General features: G+C 34.3%; 1 protein-coding gene across 1 annotated transcript; it reads left to right on the plus strand.

Moving 5' to 3' along the window:
- Positions 1–3,240: 3,240 nt before the first annotated feature.
- Positions 3,241–4,685, plus strand: LOC110874180 (replication factor C subunit 3). Its single transcript, XM_022123027.2, has 5 exons — positions 3,241–3,423; positions 3,533–3,643; positions 3,744–3,776; positions 4,021–4,192; positions 4,271–4,685. The coding sequence occupies exons 1-5, from the start codon at positions 3,286–3,288 to the stop codon at positions 4,318–4,320; spliced, it is 504 nt and encodes a 167-aa protein (XP_021978719.1). The 5' UTR covers positions 3,241–3,285; the 3' UTR covers positions 4,321–4,685.
- The last annotated feature ends 12,339 nt before the right edge of the window (positions 4,686–17,024 follow it).

Consider the following 17,024-nt stretch of genomic DNA (forward strand, 5'->3'; position numbering starts at 1 on the left):
ATTTTGTTCCTTTGGCCCCTTTGGACGTGTGCTGTGTCCGAAATGAGCTCAAAGGAAGAAACTTCTCCGTCCACCTGGTGTGAAGGGTTTGTTTCAGCCATTTTGACGAGTGTTTTTCGAAGAGAAAAGAGATGAGTGTGGTTTTTTGCAAAAAGCGGATGGCGCCAATGATGAAACACAGGATAACGCTGAAGTTAATCTGTGGGGTTGTTTCTTCTGTGGGTTCAATCTCCTTTCTTACTCGTGAAAATGACCTGGATCCTGCAAAACCGCAACACCGTTAGTCTCGTTAAGAGGGGAATATGGGGGTTTCCCTCTTAACCAGGCTCCGGCGTGAGAATAAGTACTGTTCCGAGGGAAAATAAACAGTGTGTGTTGAGTGTGTGAGTATGGAGAGTAAGCTGATTCAACCTGAATGATGAAGGGTCCTATTTATAGCCGGAGGGTGAAAGAGGGAGGAGCAGTTGTGCCAGCTGTGATTGCGCGCCAGCTGTCCGACCAAGGGGAATATCCTTTTGGTCTCCTCTGCCATGGCCAGTGTAGTGGGACACGTGGCGCGCTTACATTTGCTCATTTTGGAGACGCCGTACTGGCGTTGTCGGTCTGCTCCTTGATTTGTTGCAGGCCTACATGGCGTTCGATGACTGGTGACACGTGTTGTCCTTCTTGTCTGACGGAGCATCTTTGGTGCCACCTTGATGTCTTCCAGAAGCTTCTAGAAGCTTCTGGATTATCTTGCTGATGTAGGCGCCATGTAGGATGAAAAAGTGGTATGGTCTTTGCCATGTGGTCAAGGAATTGGGACCATACCTCTTCAGTGCTCGAATATATTTCTAACTTTGGTTAGAAAAATTAAACATAGATAACAACTTTAACTTTTCTATTGCACTCGATATTGATTATACGAGATCAGTGAGATGTCTACGACTCAAACGAGTTCAATTCGATTTACATGTTTCGAATTATACGCTTGTGTGTATTTATGAACATCAATGAGTGTAGGGAATGCGGAGGGGCGTACCACGTGGATGGAGGTGATGCTAGTTTTTACTAACGGTGGTGGTGATGTTGAATGTGAGAAGGTGGAACGATGGCTGGTGGTGATTTTGAATGGTGGTGCAAGAAAACAATTTGACGTTTTTCATAAAACTAATGATATTAGAAACGACAATATTACCGATCAATAATAACTTTTATTTTTTAAACTAATTCTACTCTATTTTACATCAAAATTCTAACTTACTCTTTTGCCAAGGGTTTGAACCTAAGTACTCTCCTCCAAAAAAATATAAATCTCTATCAAATGGGTTATCCACACAACGAATATAGATTTTGTGACTGATAACTTATATAACTGTCATCCACTAAAAATTGAAAAACGGAAGTAACCAATTTTGTATTTTTACGCTACTTGATATGATATATATTACTACTCTATATTACTTTACTATATATTAATAAACGAATCAAAATAAATACTGATATTATAATAATAGTTATTTTCTTTACTTTTTAACTTTAATAAATTTTTTTTAATATCAGGGGTTCGGATAACCTTGGTGTTAACCGGTATCGAACCAGTACTGGTTTCGAAAACACCGGTACGGTCCTGTTCGATATCAGTACATGAAGGTAAAAACCGACACTAATACAGAAAACGCCAAAAGTTGGTGCCGAATTGATATTGGAAATCTTTTGTTTCGGGAAATTTAGTGCTGCTACCCGATACCATTTGCTCATCCCTGATCACGGTTACCGTACGAACAACGGTATCGTACAACTTTTTTTGTTGATTTTCTTCAACTTCTATTTTTTTATTTTTTTAGTTTTAGGGGTATGGATGAGCTCGCTGCCAACCGATACAGAATCGGTACTGATACCGAAAATACCGGTTACGGTACCGGTATATGAAGGTAAAAAACGGTAGTGAACCGGTACCAGGAACGCCAAAAGTCGGTACCGAATTGGTACTTAAGATCTTTCGGTTCGGCAAATTTGGTATCGGTACCCAGAACAATTTGCTCATCTCTGACCACGGTTTCATACGAACAACATCATTACCATACAACTTTTTTGGTTGGTTTTCTTCCGGTTATCTTTTAGTGTTTTTTTCTACATTTTCTTTTTGTTCTTGTCAGCAGTTTCGTTCGCAACACGCTCGTAGTGATTTCAAAACACATGTAAACACAGACTAAATAACAAAAGAAATTCGTCGCAACGCAACAAACTTTTTTAAACCTAGTTAATGGTAAAAACTAAATGTGAGATACATTAAAAAATATTTTTTTTTCTAAATAATAATAATAACTTATATAAAGTTTGTTGTATTCATAACTTTTACAAATTTGAAGACAAAAAGTGCATCAATCATTATGATGGAATGGTTATGTCGTGTCCCTTGTCTTGTGTGGTTTCCTATTTTTGTTAGATTAGTCCAGAAAAAAGTCATTGATGCATCATGTATACTAATTGTGTAGGACAAATTTTGATTGATATCATGAGTCCTTTTTGCATGGATTCAACGTATTAGTTAGGTTGGATTGGTTGCTACGCTAGACGCGAGTTCTTTTTTTCTTTTTCAACAAGGACAACACGAAAATAATTCAATTAATATTGTCACGGGAAACATGGTTCTCGTGGTACACCGCTACCTTCTCAAATCATGGTGGTTCGAATGGTTTAATCCATGATAGTCATAATCTTCTTTCAATTAAGGGTAAATTACTTTTTGAATCCCTGTGTTTTAGTGGTTTTAACTAGTTGAGTCAAAAAATAAAATGTTTAACGACCTGAGTCCCTATAAGCATTTTCATTAACCATTTGAGTCCTTATGAGTCCACATTTTAACCTTTTGAGTCCAATTTTTTGAACTCAAATCGTTATAAAATGAACAAAATTGGACTCAAAATGTTATAAAATAAAGGATAAATTACACTTTTCGTCCTTTATGTTTGTAGCGTGTTGCAATGGATGACCTTTAACATTAATAATTACAGTCATAGTCCTTTATTTGCAAAACATGTTACACCTTAGGTCCTTTGACCCTAACCTGGTTAAAACTTCCAGTTAAATAAGGTCATGTGCAATACATGTGGGGGCAAAACAGTCATTATACAAGAAAAATATCAAAATTTAAAAATTATAAATCTAAACTATTATCATTATCAACTCCTCCCCTGTACTCTCTCTCTCTCTCTCTCTCTCTTTCCCCTGTGTTCTCTCTCTCTCTACATACCATCACCATCTTCGTTAACCTCCATAGTCTCGCCACCAACAAGATCCCTAATGCAGCAGATGCTCACTTCTTCCAATTCTTACCCGCCAGTTCTTCACTTGAATCGTGCTTTGGGTCGACAAGTACAACCTAAAACCCTAGAGAAGGTTCTTGTTCACCAAGTCATCGCTCAAAATTTTAAGAAATTGGTACTCTCTTCTTTACTACTTCTATTATTTTCTCAAATTTCAATTTTTTACATCACAAAGTTAGGGTTTTTTATTAACAACATTTCACTTTTCATCATGTTTGTTCAAGGTCACTGAGCAAGATTGCCCCCATTTATTATTCTATGTGCCTCCAGGTTCCGGCAAGAAAACCCTAATTATGGCCCTTCTCTGGCAGATGTTTGGGGCCAGTGCTGACAAGGTATTTCTTTTTAATCTCCAATTTCCTTCTTTCTTTTATTTCTGGGATATTATATTCACAATGATTCTATATTATCTTTCTGAATTTGATTAATTTGCAGGTGAAAGTAGAGAACAAAAACTGGAAAGTTGATGTAAGTGTTCCCTTTTTTAATTAATTCTTATACTTAATCAGTTAATTATTCAAAAGTTCTTAAAAATGCCAAACATGTATTTGAAGTACTTCTGATATTAGAAATACCTGTATTGCTGTATCCATTCTTTGATGCTAGGTTTTACTTCAGGTGTTTAAATGTTATACCTCTGTGTTTAAGCATTTACAAAATTTTTTTATTTAATATGTTGTGAATTAAAAAGTTCAATATGGTTCTTTTGTATGCTGGAAGTAGGACTATTGATTTGGAACTTACAACTCTATCAAGCACCCACCATGTGGAGCTGAACCCCAGTGATGCCGGGTTTCAAGATCGGTCGATTGTCCAAGAAATTATTAAAGAAATGGCAAAAAAGAAAAAACCGATTGACACCAAAGGAAAGAAGGGTTTCAAAGGTTGGCTTTTTAAAATCTACTTTAATCGATTTATGCCCTTAACAGGACTTAGTTTGTTCTTTTTATTTCTTTTTTTAGTACTGTGCTCAACGAGGTTGATAAACTTTCAAGAGAAGCACAGTCTTTAAGAAGAACGATGGAGAAATATAGTGCCTCGTGCTGTCTTATTAAAGTAGACAAGGTTCTTTTGATGGTGGCGGGACTATAGAGGTCAATGGTGATGGTGATGATGTCGGTGGTCGACAGTGTTGGTGGGCGGTGGTGTAGGTGGTGGTGGCCTGATGATGATAGTATGTAGAGAGAGAGAATACAGGGGGAGAGAGAGAGAGAGAGTAAAGGGGAGATGATGATGATAATGGTTTAGATTTATAATTTTTAAAATTTGACTTTTTTTCGTTAAATGACGATTTTGCCCTCACATGGGTTGCACATGACCTCACTTAACTAAAAGTTTTAACCAGGTTAGGGTTAAAGGACCTAAGGTGTAATAGGTTTTGCAAATAAAGGACTGTGACTGTAATTATTAAAGATAAAGGTCATCCATTGCAACCTGCTACAAACATAAAGGACGAAAAGTGTAATTTACCCTAAAATAAATGGTTAGGGACTCAGGACGTTAAACTTTTTGATTTTGGACTCAAGTGGTTAAAACCACTAAAACACCGGGACTCAAAAAGTAATTTACTCTTCAATTAATTAGGGGATTTTGATTTGTGGGGGAGGATAGTGGATGATAGTGTGGGTTATGGTCCACACCATATAGCGTGATGGATTTGGTTAGTGGATGAGGGTGGGATGACATGACCTGACGTGGAGGGTGGTGGTCATTTGGGTCATAACCACACCACATAGCCCTAGTATGATAACTATGGACTTGAAGACGCATGATATAAACCAATACAAATTTAAATCATATTAGACTATGTGGTGTGGTGATGTTCCTAATCACCACCGCTACATTTCATGTTAGCGCTACATCACTTTATCCTCATCCACCACCCTATATTGTATGGTTGATGACCCCTACCATCATCCACCATCCTTCACCACCAATCAAATTCTTCCAATTAATTAAAGGAGGCTCATGGTCGGCATGGAAATATCCATGCTCACCATGCATGGATTGAGAAGGGGGTAGTACTAGGGGTGTTTACAAAATTTCGGATTCGAAACGAATCTGAAATATCCGTATCCGAAATATCCGAAAATTTCAGGTATTCGAAAATTCGAATATCCGAAAACTGGATAATCCGAATTTTCGGATTCGGTTCAGATATGAATTTCAAAATTTCGGATAATCCGATTATCTGATATCCGAAATTATTTTTTTTATAAATATATATAGTATAAGAGTATTATATTTAGTTTAAAATATAGTAAATAAACGGATTCAGATGTGGATTTATGAATATTTTTACTTTTATTCTATGCACGAAGCGATTTTTTTATATAAATTTAGATATCCGTTGGGATATCTGAATCCGTATCCGAAATTTTGGATATTCGGATATCCAAAATTTCAGATACGGATTTGGGAAATTTCAGATACGGATTCGGATATTAATATTCACTATCCGAAATTTTCGGATATCCGAAAACCGTATAATCCGATCTTGAACACCCTTAGGTAGTACCGTACCACGCGAATCATGTTTCATATGACAACGCATGACCCAAACCACTATCCACACCCCATAGCCAACATTATGTGTTTTCATTGTTAGATGTTATTTTCAGTTTGTAATATAAACGTCTCGTTTGATTCTCGATTTCATTTTGTTGCTAAAGTAAGCATTTGGAAGATATTCCATTTCACAGGTTACGCTAGCTACAACCAAGGTTGCAAAAGTTCTTACGCGCTCCCAAATTAGTCGATTGGAGAGTTGCGAGTACTCGACTTTGGCGAAGAGATCTCGGGCATGCTAAATTATATAGAAATTAATTTTTAGAGAATTATATAAACATCAAATATCATAATTTTACTCATATTTATAACAAGATATGTGAATATCAGTATAAATAAAAAAAAGGCATGTTTAGATACTAAAGTATTTCAAAAATTGATATTTATTTATTAATATTATAGACAATAGAAGTACTGTTTTATTATTTTTAAGGTAAACTCATCCCAAATTGATCGACTAAATCCGACTCTAGCCGAGGTTAACCGCCTTTAGTTGATTCCGAATAGTTAGACAGGGTTGAACAAAGACACCTTTACACCGTACCTTGTAAACAACCCTATTAGAAAGAAGAGTACGAGAAGCCGAAAACTACTAAACATTCCTTGAGTATGACAAACGACTTCAAAAGGAGGGGCGGAGACAGCTTGTTAGCAGCCGTAGCACGGGCTACGGCTCGAAGTCGTGTTCGCAGTGTTAATTTTTTGTTTCTTTTTCGATTTTATATAAAGGATACCCCTAAAAAATACGAGGATACCCCTATAAAGGATTTTATATGAATACACCGTAATTTTTTGTTTTGGGATACCCCTGGTGTTAAAGTCTAGCTCCGCCACTGTTCAAAAGGTTCCGTTTTTCGTTTCAACAATCTCATAAGACTGTTTTGATAAACCATACTTTGAATCTAAGATATTTTGAAGCACAATTAATTTATGATCATATGATTATCTTTATATCTATTTGACTTATATAATATAGGAATGACTTATTTAAAGTACACGTATAAGTATTTTTTTTATTATTAAAATAATATTGAAGGCGTCCGTACTCCGTAATATGATGATTAGAGTGTACAAATTAAGTTTAAATTAAGAAAAAGGCATGATCCTAATTGTAAAGAGAGTGTCCAAATTGAGTTTATTTTTAAAGGAGGGCCTGATCCAATGTCTTTGGTCACATTTATTAACAAAACATAATATATTTTTATTTTGAAATAAAATTTCTCAAATTCATTGTACATCTAATTTAACCAAATGTCCAACACGGAGTCCTCTCACAATTCACATTTATTACGTGTTTCCATTATCTTTTTAGACCATCTGTAATGGTACAATCAAACAATTCACATTTATTAAGTTATGAAAAAAATATTTGTGGCGTAAAGTTTATATCCGATTTGACAAAATGACTTTTTTAATATAAAAATAATTACCCGATCAAACAAACCCTTTTTAGTGTGAACAAAATCATAGTTTGTTTTTCATGTAGTTAAATTTTAAGAAAAAATCACTATGTAAAGTATGCATTACAATATTTATTTATAGTAGCATAATTTATGAAGTTTGGCATATATAAAAATGATTATTGTGAGAAAAAAGATACAAAAAAGTATACCCAAGAGATCAACACAAGTGAAAAACAAAGGGCGAGTCATGGTTGTTTGAACCGGTAACTCAATTTAGGGGTTGGGCCGACTTTGGGAAATGTCTATGGATTATGATATCAAAAACATTTCACACACACTGGTGAAATAGTGAGATCTGGTACAAATAGAGATTAGAGTATGAATAGTTTAAATAATAGAGTAATTATGCTTGATCTAAAGTAATTATTATTACGCTACAATTTTGATTTAATGCGATAATGATTGCTTAGTTTATTCTATTGCAGTGTAACGAAATGAACTAGAGTAATTATCACTACGTTGCTTAAATAGCATAACGATAACTACTATAGTTCAAATATAATAAGTACTAAAGTTATTTGTACCATTTGTACATAAAATACTCTTCTAACTTTTTTATTGAATTTATTTTTTTATAATAAGATTTGAACTTAAGAACTGTTATACACATATATATTAAAGTGTCACTCAACTAATTTAGAAAAATATTGATGTATAATTCTATAGCCAAATCAAAATATCTTTACTAAAAATATATCTTTATGATACTTTTTGAAAAATGATAAATTACTTTTACTTTTTCACCAACAAAACAATATAACTTAGGTTTTATCTAATATTTAAATACATTTCTAAATTAATTATGATATCATATGGTTTTTTTAGTTTAGTTCGATCAGTGTGAACAATGAACCAATAGTATCAAAATATTGATATCAACCTAATATTATACATAAGTTTAATTAGGATAATTTGAAAGATTCATCTTGGTGTTAAAAATCCAAATAGTTGTAATAGATACATCGTTTTTAATATGATTTATGATTGTTATGCTTTGTTTTTATACTTGATTAACGTACCAAACATATGTTTATTACCTATTTAGGGAGCCGCTAGAATGAGAACCACCCCGAGTTGTAAGAACCGCGAGAACTACACCCCACGGAGCGCCGTTCGCCGCGATTTTTTTTTACAAGTAGATGTGTACATTATAAACACGGCCGTAAAAAATCACGGCGAACGGCGCTCCGTGGGGTGTACTTTTTTACACCTTAAGTTTGGTGAAAAAAAAAAGAAAAAAGAAAAAAAATTAAAAAACACCAAACTTGAGGTGTAAAAAAGTACACCCCACGGAGCGCCGTTCGCCGTGATTTTTTACGGCCGTGTTTATAATGCACACATCTACTTGTAAAAAAAAATCGCGGCGAACGGCGCTCCGTGGGGTGTAGTTCTCGCGGTTCTTACAACTCGGGGTGGTTCTCATTCTAGTAGCCCCCTATTTATTTATTTATTAAATAATTAAACAATTAAAACTTGACAACATGCATAGATATTTTATTATATGAGCATAACAAGTTCATAAGGAATTTAAAAACATCTAAATACTACATTCTAACAACCACATATGATTCACATTAGGCTATCCGGTGGGCTTCGTCCCATCCCCGTTCCGGATCGGCGCCCCATGTACACCATTTCGCCCCCCCCTCCCGCGTCGTCCTCTCCGTCTCCCCAGGACGTTTGAGACGTCCACTAAAAGACGAAAACCAATCCGACTGTTTGAGCTTATGACCGTTTGAAAAGAAAAAAAATTAAATATAACCCCCAATTTTTGGAGATACTGGTAGTATATGATTCATATGAAATGCAGATTATAAACTAACCGGTGGAGCGGCTGTACGGCACTACGGTGGAGCGGCTGTACGACAGACAGTGATGCCAGTGGAGTGGCGGCGTACGACGGACGGTGGAACTGGATGATGTCGGCTGGACTGGATGTGTTGAGAGTTGAGAGAGACTAGGCTTTCTTTTTCTTTTCTTTTTTGATCTGAAGAAAGGTTATGAGGAAATGAGGAATTGAGGATTCTAGGGCCGGATTATCTTATATGTTTTATGTTTATGGGGTTGAGTTATAATACAAAGTATTTAAAAATAAGAAGGGTAAGAAGCCACCAGAGAGTGAGAAGTGTCCTAGGAGAAATTAAATGGAAAGGGTAATTTTGTCTAGAGTTAAATGCTTGGTTGGTCCCTGTGGTTTGCGAAAATTGCAGACTTGGTCCCAGTGGTTCACTAATTACACACGTGGTCCTAATAGTTGTAATTTTTGCACTCGGGTGGTCCTTGACACTAACCTAAGTTAAATATTTCAGTTAAGTGTGTGTGAAATGTCTGTTTTACCCTTCTTCTTCCCCACTCCACCTTTTAAAACCACCCACCACCACTAACTCCCCAAACCACCATTACCAGCCATTTCGGTAAACCACATCTTCATGACTGAGAAAGAAAACAAGATCCACGAGTCCGAACATAGGTCGTCTGCAATCACATACTAAAACAACATGATTCGATTTAACCTTTTTGAGTAAACTATGAAATCTGTGACGATCTGTTGAACAGATCGTTGATTCAGATGCACAAGAAGAACAAACAGTTGTAAATCGAGAAGATGAAGATGTGGTTTACCGGAAATATCTTCATCATCATCGTATCGTTATCATCATCTTCACCCTGCCTGAATCGTCACTGCCGCCGCAGACGAGAGAGATAGAAAGGTAATACGGGTGTTTGTCGGAGAAGGAAGGGCTAGGGGTGTTTGTGTGTCGCCTGTAAGCGGACCCGCCACCGGCAGCCGTCGCCGGTGTTTCACCGGTGACCGGCCGTGCTTCTTGCTGTGAACACGAGAGAGAAAGGGAACCGAGAGAGTAGGGTGATCGGTGTGTGTGATGGGCTAGGGAGGGTGTGTGCGTGTGACTGACCGGGGTAATGGTGGTTTGGGGAGTTGGTGGTGGTGGGTGGTTTTAAAGGGTGGAGTGGGGAAGAAGAAGGGTAAAACAGACATTTCTCACACACTTAACTGAGATATTTAACTTAGGTTAGTGTCAAGGACCACCCGAGTGCAAAAATTACAACTATTAGGACCACGTATGTAATTAGTGAACCACTGGGACCAAGTCTGCAATTTTCGCAAACCACAGGGACCAACCAAGCATTTAACTCTTTTGTCTACAAGAGGAAAGAGAATACACACATGCAAGTCACATGTTATTCCCCCCCCCCCCCCAATTTTTAAACGTCCGTAACTTTTTTAACATCATTTGTTTTTTAAAAAATTATACCATAAAATCAAGTGTTTTTTTGTCTTTAATATGAGTACCATATTGTTATATTTTTCAAAACAAAATTCAAAAACCCAGTTGCATATTACACAATGGACATGATGTAAAACACAATGTAAAGTGAATCAAAAACACAATCAATGACAACAGATAAAGACACAATGGACAACATAAAACACAACGACTATAACGTATAACACAATGGTGATAACATATAACACAATAAGTATCAGACTAAAGAAAAACACAATTGATGACAACAGAAAAAAGACACAATTAATGACAGCAGATAAAAGACACAATGGAGAGCAGATGAAGACACAATGGAAAACAAACTAAAAACACAATACACAACAAACTAAAACACAATGAACAAAGATAATAAAAAAATTTAACAAATTATTAAAACACAATGGACAACATATTAAAACACAATGAATAACATATTAAACACAATGACTTGAACTAATAACACAATTTATAGAAAACCCAGATATAACACCATCTTCATTGTGTCATATATTGTGTTATAGGTTCTTATAAAAACGCATTTGGATAGAACCCAAATTAACATTGTGTTATAGGTTTTGATAATAACACAATGGACATGATGTAAAACACAATGCAAAGTAGATCAAAAACACAATCAATGGCAACAGACAAAGACACAATGGACAACATACTAAAACACAATGACCATAACGTATAACACAATGGCGATAACATATAACACAATAAGTATCAGACTAAATAAAAACACAATTGATGACAACAGATAAAAGACACAATTAATGACAACAGATAAAAGACACAATGGAGAGCAGATGAAGACACAATGGAAAACAAACTAAAAACACAATACACAACAAACTAAAACACAATGAATAAACAGGGGCGGACTCAAGTTATGGGGTGGGTGGGCGGCCGCACCCCTTGAAAAAAAAAACTTTAGTGGTATTTTTCGCGAAAAATCCAGACCGCACCCCTTGGAAATTTTCGTCCGCACCCCTTGAAAAATTCCGACTGCACCCCTTGGAAAAAAATGTTAGGAATTTATGTAAAAAAATTGTGAACACAGATTGAAACCCGATCAAATTATGTAAACGAGTTAGCCTACTAACCCCTTTAATAAAACTTAAATTCAATCGATCAAGCCCAATAACTTAATACCCATTCAAGCCCAACCCAACTACTAGTTTTGTTAAACAAACCAGTCCACGTAATTAAAAAAAACCCAAATCGCTGCCACTTGCCAGCGACTCCCACCCTCCCTCTGCCTCACTTGGCAAACATGTTTGTTGATTATATGATTGTTGGTTGGCAAATAATAATTACTAGGGCTTGAAATTCAAAATTTTAAATTGAAAATTACGGAACATGGGCTATGGTTGAACACTTGAAGATCCTTGTTTATTTTATATGTGATATGATTAGGAATGAACAATGAGTAGGGAAGTTATGCCGCGATTTCTCAAGAGGAAAGGGGTTGAACCACTTTTTTTCGCCGGATTATTCTAATTAAAGACCAAGGTATGTTATAGATAAGTTTTTTTGTTCTTTTATTGAATGATTAAGAGAAATAAAAGTAGGGATGGTTTGAACTTTGATGTTTTTTTGTTTGTTAATGTGATAGGAAGTGAGGAACTAGGGTTTGATTGTTTGAGAATTGAAATGGACCCGACTTGATCTGATTCGACCCGCCATTAAACTTTGTTTGTTTATTTTTACTTGTTTTACATCACCCGACCCGATCCGACCCGCTATGAACCGATTTTTTTATATAGTTAGGGGTCTAAAATCTTTAAAAAATTTCCGCACCCCCAGGAAAAAAATCCTAGGTCCGCCACTGTGAACAAAGATAATAAAAAAGAATTGAACAAATTATTAAAATACAATGGACAACATATTAAAACACAATGAATAACATATTAAACACAATGACCTGAACTAATAACACAATTTATAGAAAACCCAAATATAACACCATCTTCATTGTGTCATTTATTGTGTTATAGGTTCTTATAAAAACGCAATGGATAGAACCCAAATTAACATTGTGTTATAGGTTTTGATAATAACACAATGTATAGAAACTCTCCTTACCAAAACCCAGTTAAAAGACACAATGACCTGAACCTTTAACACAATGCAAAAAAACCCAGTAAAAATGAAATTTTTTATTTTATTTTTATATGATAATATGATACTCATATTAAAGATAAAAAAACACTCGTTATTATGGTGAAATTTAAAAAAAAATGTCGTATGAAAAAGTTATGTACGTTTTAAATCGATGGGGGAATTGATATGTGTCTTGCATGTGGAGAGAGAAAATTCATAAATACATGATTCCCTTTATGCCCTTCCATTATCTTCTTTTCCCTACAACTAATCTCAACCCTCCAAATCTAAGATCAATGGACTAGAATCCTTCTTACCCTTCTTATTTATTTTATCCTTTGTATTTGATCCTAACCCTTATGTTTATATTTAATAAATATAATATATAATTTAAAAAAATAATATGGTGGGTAGGATTATCCTCCATTTCCAGTGATTCTACCTTGGATAGGTATCCTTCAAGGGACTATGATGTGACGCCTACATGACGAATCATCCTTCAAGGGAGGATCATCCTATATCGTAGTCGTTAATACTCTTTAAAGAACGAGGAAAGCAAATTACCTTACACGATCCAAAATTTTCTTTTAACCTCAATATTTAAAAAATTATATATTAAAATCATCTTTTATTAGTTCGGATTTACTATTTCAATATTTCACCTGTATTCTAAGATTTTATTGTATAATATAGTAGGTTATAACCCCGTGTATTACACGGTTTGAATAAATGTAATTTTATATACCAAATAATAAAAATCTTATATCTTTAAAACCATGTATTTTCCTATCTATCCCAATTTGATTTATCAAACTTCTCTTTATCCAAAAAAATATTTTTAAATAAACATATAATCTGTTTGATTTAAGATATAAATGGAATAACATAATCCACGTTTATCATCATTCTTTTAGGAAGTTTAATTGTATTAGTTATTAAATTCTTTGATAATCTGATATCAAGATTTTAAAATCTAAATGACTAAAAGTAAATATACAATAAAACACATATATTGATTAATGTTTAGCTTTTAAAATTTCTAAAAAGATTGAGCACATGTAAATGGCAGGTACATTGTCATCACTTATATGCTCTGTAAAATTTAATGGTTCATGAGAAATATTTTGAGACTAAAGTATATTTATATTTGTAATCGATTATATTTTATTAGTGTTTCTTTAATTTGTATTTATAAATGTTGTTATAAGTAAATATAATATTTTTTTAATTATAACTATTAATATACATATGGAAAAAAATATTGTTTTTTATTAATATCATTATTAGGAGTGTTACTTGTATTATTATGTTCTAGTTATAATTGCTACCATTAATATCTATTTTATTTTAATTATTATTTGAATAGATATAAATAATAATTATCTATAATTGGTAGAAGAGATTAAACTAAATCATATTTCGTAGAAGATTATCTATAATTAATTAGAAGATATTAAACGAAATGATAATTATCCATAGAGTACATGGCCTAATATGATGACAAGTGTCCCAAACATGGTTTCTTTTATTATAGTAGATATTATCTATTTACTAGGGTTGTTCATGAGCCGAGTCGAGCCGAGCTAGGGCAAGCTCGGGCTCAGCTCGATTATAAACCAAGCTGGCTCGGCTCGGCTCGGATTTGAAACCGAGCTGAAAATCTAAGTTCGGGCTCGGCTCGGCTTGGTTTGGCTCGTTTTTAAAAATAAAAATTAATACATAGCTCTTAAAATTCAGTATTCTAAAATATTATTCAATACTTCAAAAGAACATATTCAAAATAATTTCAACCTAATACATTACAAGCTAAAATCATGTTCACCAACGCAAAATAAGTTTTATATTTCAAGTAATTACAATATTTGTTCATTAGCACGACAATCAACCTTTAAATATATCATAGATATCAAATTATAACTCTAAATACATGTAAATAATAATCACTTTTTTGTAATATAGTATATGTATATAAAATAAAATATATTATAAGTAAAATAATTTGCGCTAAGCCGAGCCGAGCCGAGCTACCAAGCGAGCCAAACCGAGCCAATTTGGCTCGTCACGAGCCGAGCCGAGCTTGGCTCACTTTCTAACCGAGCCGAGCCGACTCGGCTCACTTTCAAACCGAGCCATATCGAGCGAGCTTTTTCCGAGCCCTACTATTTACTATTTCAAACTACCTTACGCTCTCTAAGATATTTGATGCACATTACACACCCTTTTTATTGGAAATGAATATTGAATTTTAATAATCCTAATTATTCATCGTTTGTTACCAACAGTCATAACTTAAAAAATAATGACTGACAGTCTCAGTTATTAACATATTGGCCTCTAATAGACTCAGACTAACAGAAGCCTAACACTGTTAGTCTCTGGTCTCCGAAAAAACGTTTTTGACCGGAAAACTCATTTTTGGCCAGAAAACTCAACATTTCCGTCCCAAACCATTTTGTAACCTTGTTATGGACCTTTAGGAACATTTTTCTAATAAAAGTCCATTATTAAAGTCGTTGGAAAACTCCTTTTTCGTCGGAAAACTTCTTTTTGGCCGGAAAACTCAACATTTTCGTTCCAACCCTCTTTATAACCTTAGATCGGACCTTTAGAAACTTTTTTCTGGCCAAAAACGGTTTTCCCTGACCGAAGACTAATTACATTAGAGTTCTGTTAGTCAGGGTCCATTGGTGCCCAATATGTCAATAGTTGGGATTGCTAGTGATTATTTTTGAAGTTTTGAGACTGTTGACGGCCAACGACGAATAGTTGGGATTATTAAAATCCAATATTCCTATTGAAAACAGTAATTTTTAGGGCAAGGAATACGAAACAATAATGGGCGTTGCACGACTTATTATTATTTATTTTTAGGTCAGGGTGTGACAATACGTTCTTTTATATGATATTCGATATTTGTTTGTCTTTGTTATCACTCAGTTTTACAGATGATGATCCCGGCATAACACGCCGGTAGAAAAGCCACTAGTTATAATAATAATAAATTATATTAATTACATCACAAAAACACTACAACTGCTTTTTGAAGTTTTAAATTAACTTCTTACACTATACATTATATACTTCTGTAATCCCATAGTTTATTTTCCTTTTAGAACTTTTGTTCGTTAGTCTTTTTCTACAAAAACTAAATACGTGATATAATTTTTTTAAACGGCCCAACACCATGTCACCACTACCATTTTTTCGTTCGTTCGGGTCCCAACACCACGTCACCATTTTTTTTCGAATTGTTACATTTATTTTGTTTTTGGTTGTCTTAACACATTTATATTTTACAGCTTCATACTGGTCTTTATCGTTTGGTTCATACGCGAATTCCGTGCGTTGCTTTGTTTTTGGTTGTTTAACACATTTATATTTTACAGCTTCATACTGGTCTTTACCGTTTGGTTCATACACGGATTCCCCGCTGCAACACACGGTGAGAAAATCCTAGCTATATTATACAACACAACATTGTAGGTGATGCATACAACTTGCGACAACAAATCTAACTCTAAGACGATGTTCAATAACTGAATCAAAGTAAAAGTAATTGAAATTCGAACCGAACCAATTTGAATTCAACTTTTGTTTGTTTTACCTTCTGTTTTGGATTAGTTTCCTACTCATATTCGAATTCAAGTTTTGTTAATTGAACCGAGCTATGCGTTTGTGATTTTCGAACTAAAGATCCAAAAATCCAAACCCGAATGATATATATATATAGCTTTTTACGAATTTCTTATGATACCTTACCTCTTTAAGTCGCCTCTAGTCTCTATTCTCAAGTCTTGTTGCTACAATTTAAGTTCTTTTTTGTTTTTTTTTTCACAATTCAGTTTGTGCAATTTTACTCGAATTCAAATTGTGTAGTTTAAATTTGAGTTTACATAAAAAAAAAAAATCCTAGTTTACGAAAATTATAACCCGAAAAAAAATACAAAAATCGATTCAATAAACACCCTACATAACCTTCAATTTTGTTGTGATATACGTTCCTATTGTTTTTGAAAAAAAAAAAAAAAACAAAAACTAACAAAAGCTTGAAGTGTTTCCCTTTCCTTGTGCTTGATTTAATTTAGTATACACAAATTGGCAACCAACCCTTTTTTTGTCTCTTGTTTTGCTTATTATATTTCCAACTTACAAGTTTCAATAATACCTCATCCTAATCATGACATTATAAAAAATCAAAAGCATGGGCTCCTACTGTTGGTCCAATGGTATTACCACATAAGCAACTCAAACAACATGGTTTCATAAAAGATTCAATGAACTTATTCAAC

This window comes from Helianthus annuus, chromosome 9 (assembly GCF_002127325.2).
Source record: "Helianthus annuus cultivar XRQ/B chromosome 9, HanXRQr2.0-SUNRISE, whole genome shotgun sequence".
NCBI classification, from domain to species: Eukaryota; Viridiplantae; Streptophyta; class Magnoliopsida; order Asterales; family Asteraceae; genus Helianthus; species Helianthus annuus.

Excerpts from the sequence above, each read along its gene's own strand:
- LOC110874180 (XM_022123027.2), top strand. The coding sequence starts at position 3,286 with ATGCAGCAGATGCTCACTTCTTCCAATTCTTACCCGCCAGTTCTTCAC. Across the intron at positions 3,777-4,020 it reads ACAAAAACTGGAAAGTTGAT|GCTGGAAGTAGGACTATTGA; the intron begins GTAAGTGTTCCC and ends GTTCTTTTGTAT. Across the intron at positions 4,193-4,270 it reads AGGAAAGAAGGGTTTCAAAG|TACTGTGCTCAACGAGGTTG; the intron begins GTTGGCTTTTTA and ends TTCTTTTTTTAG.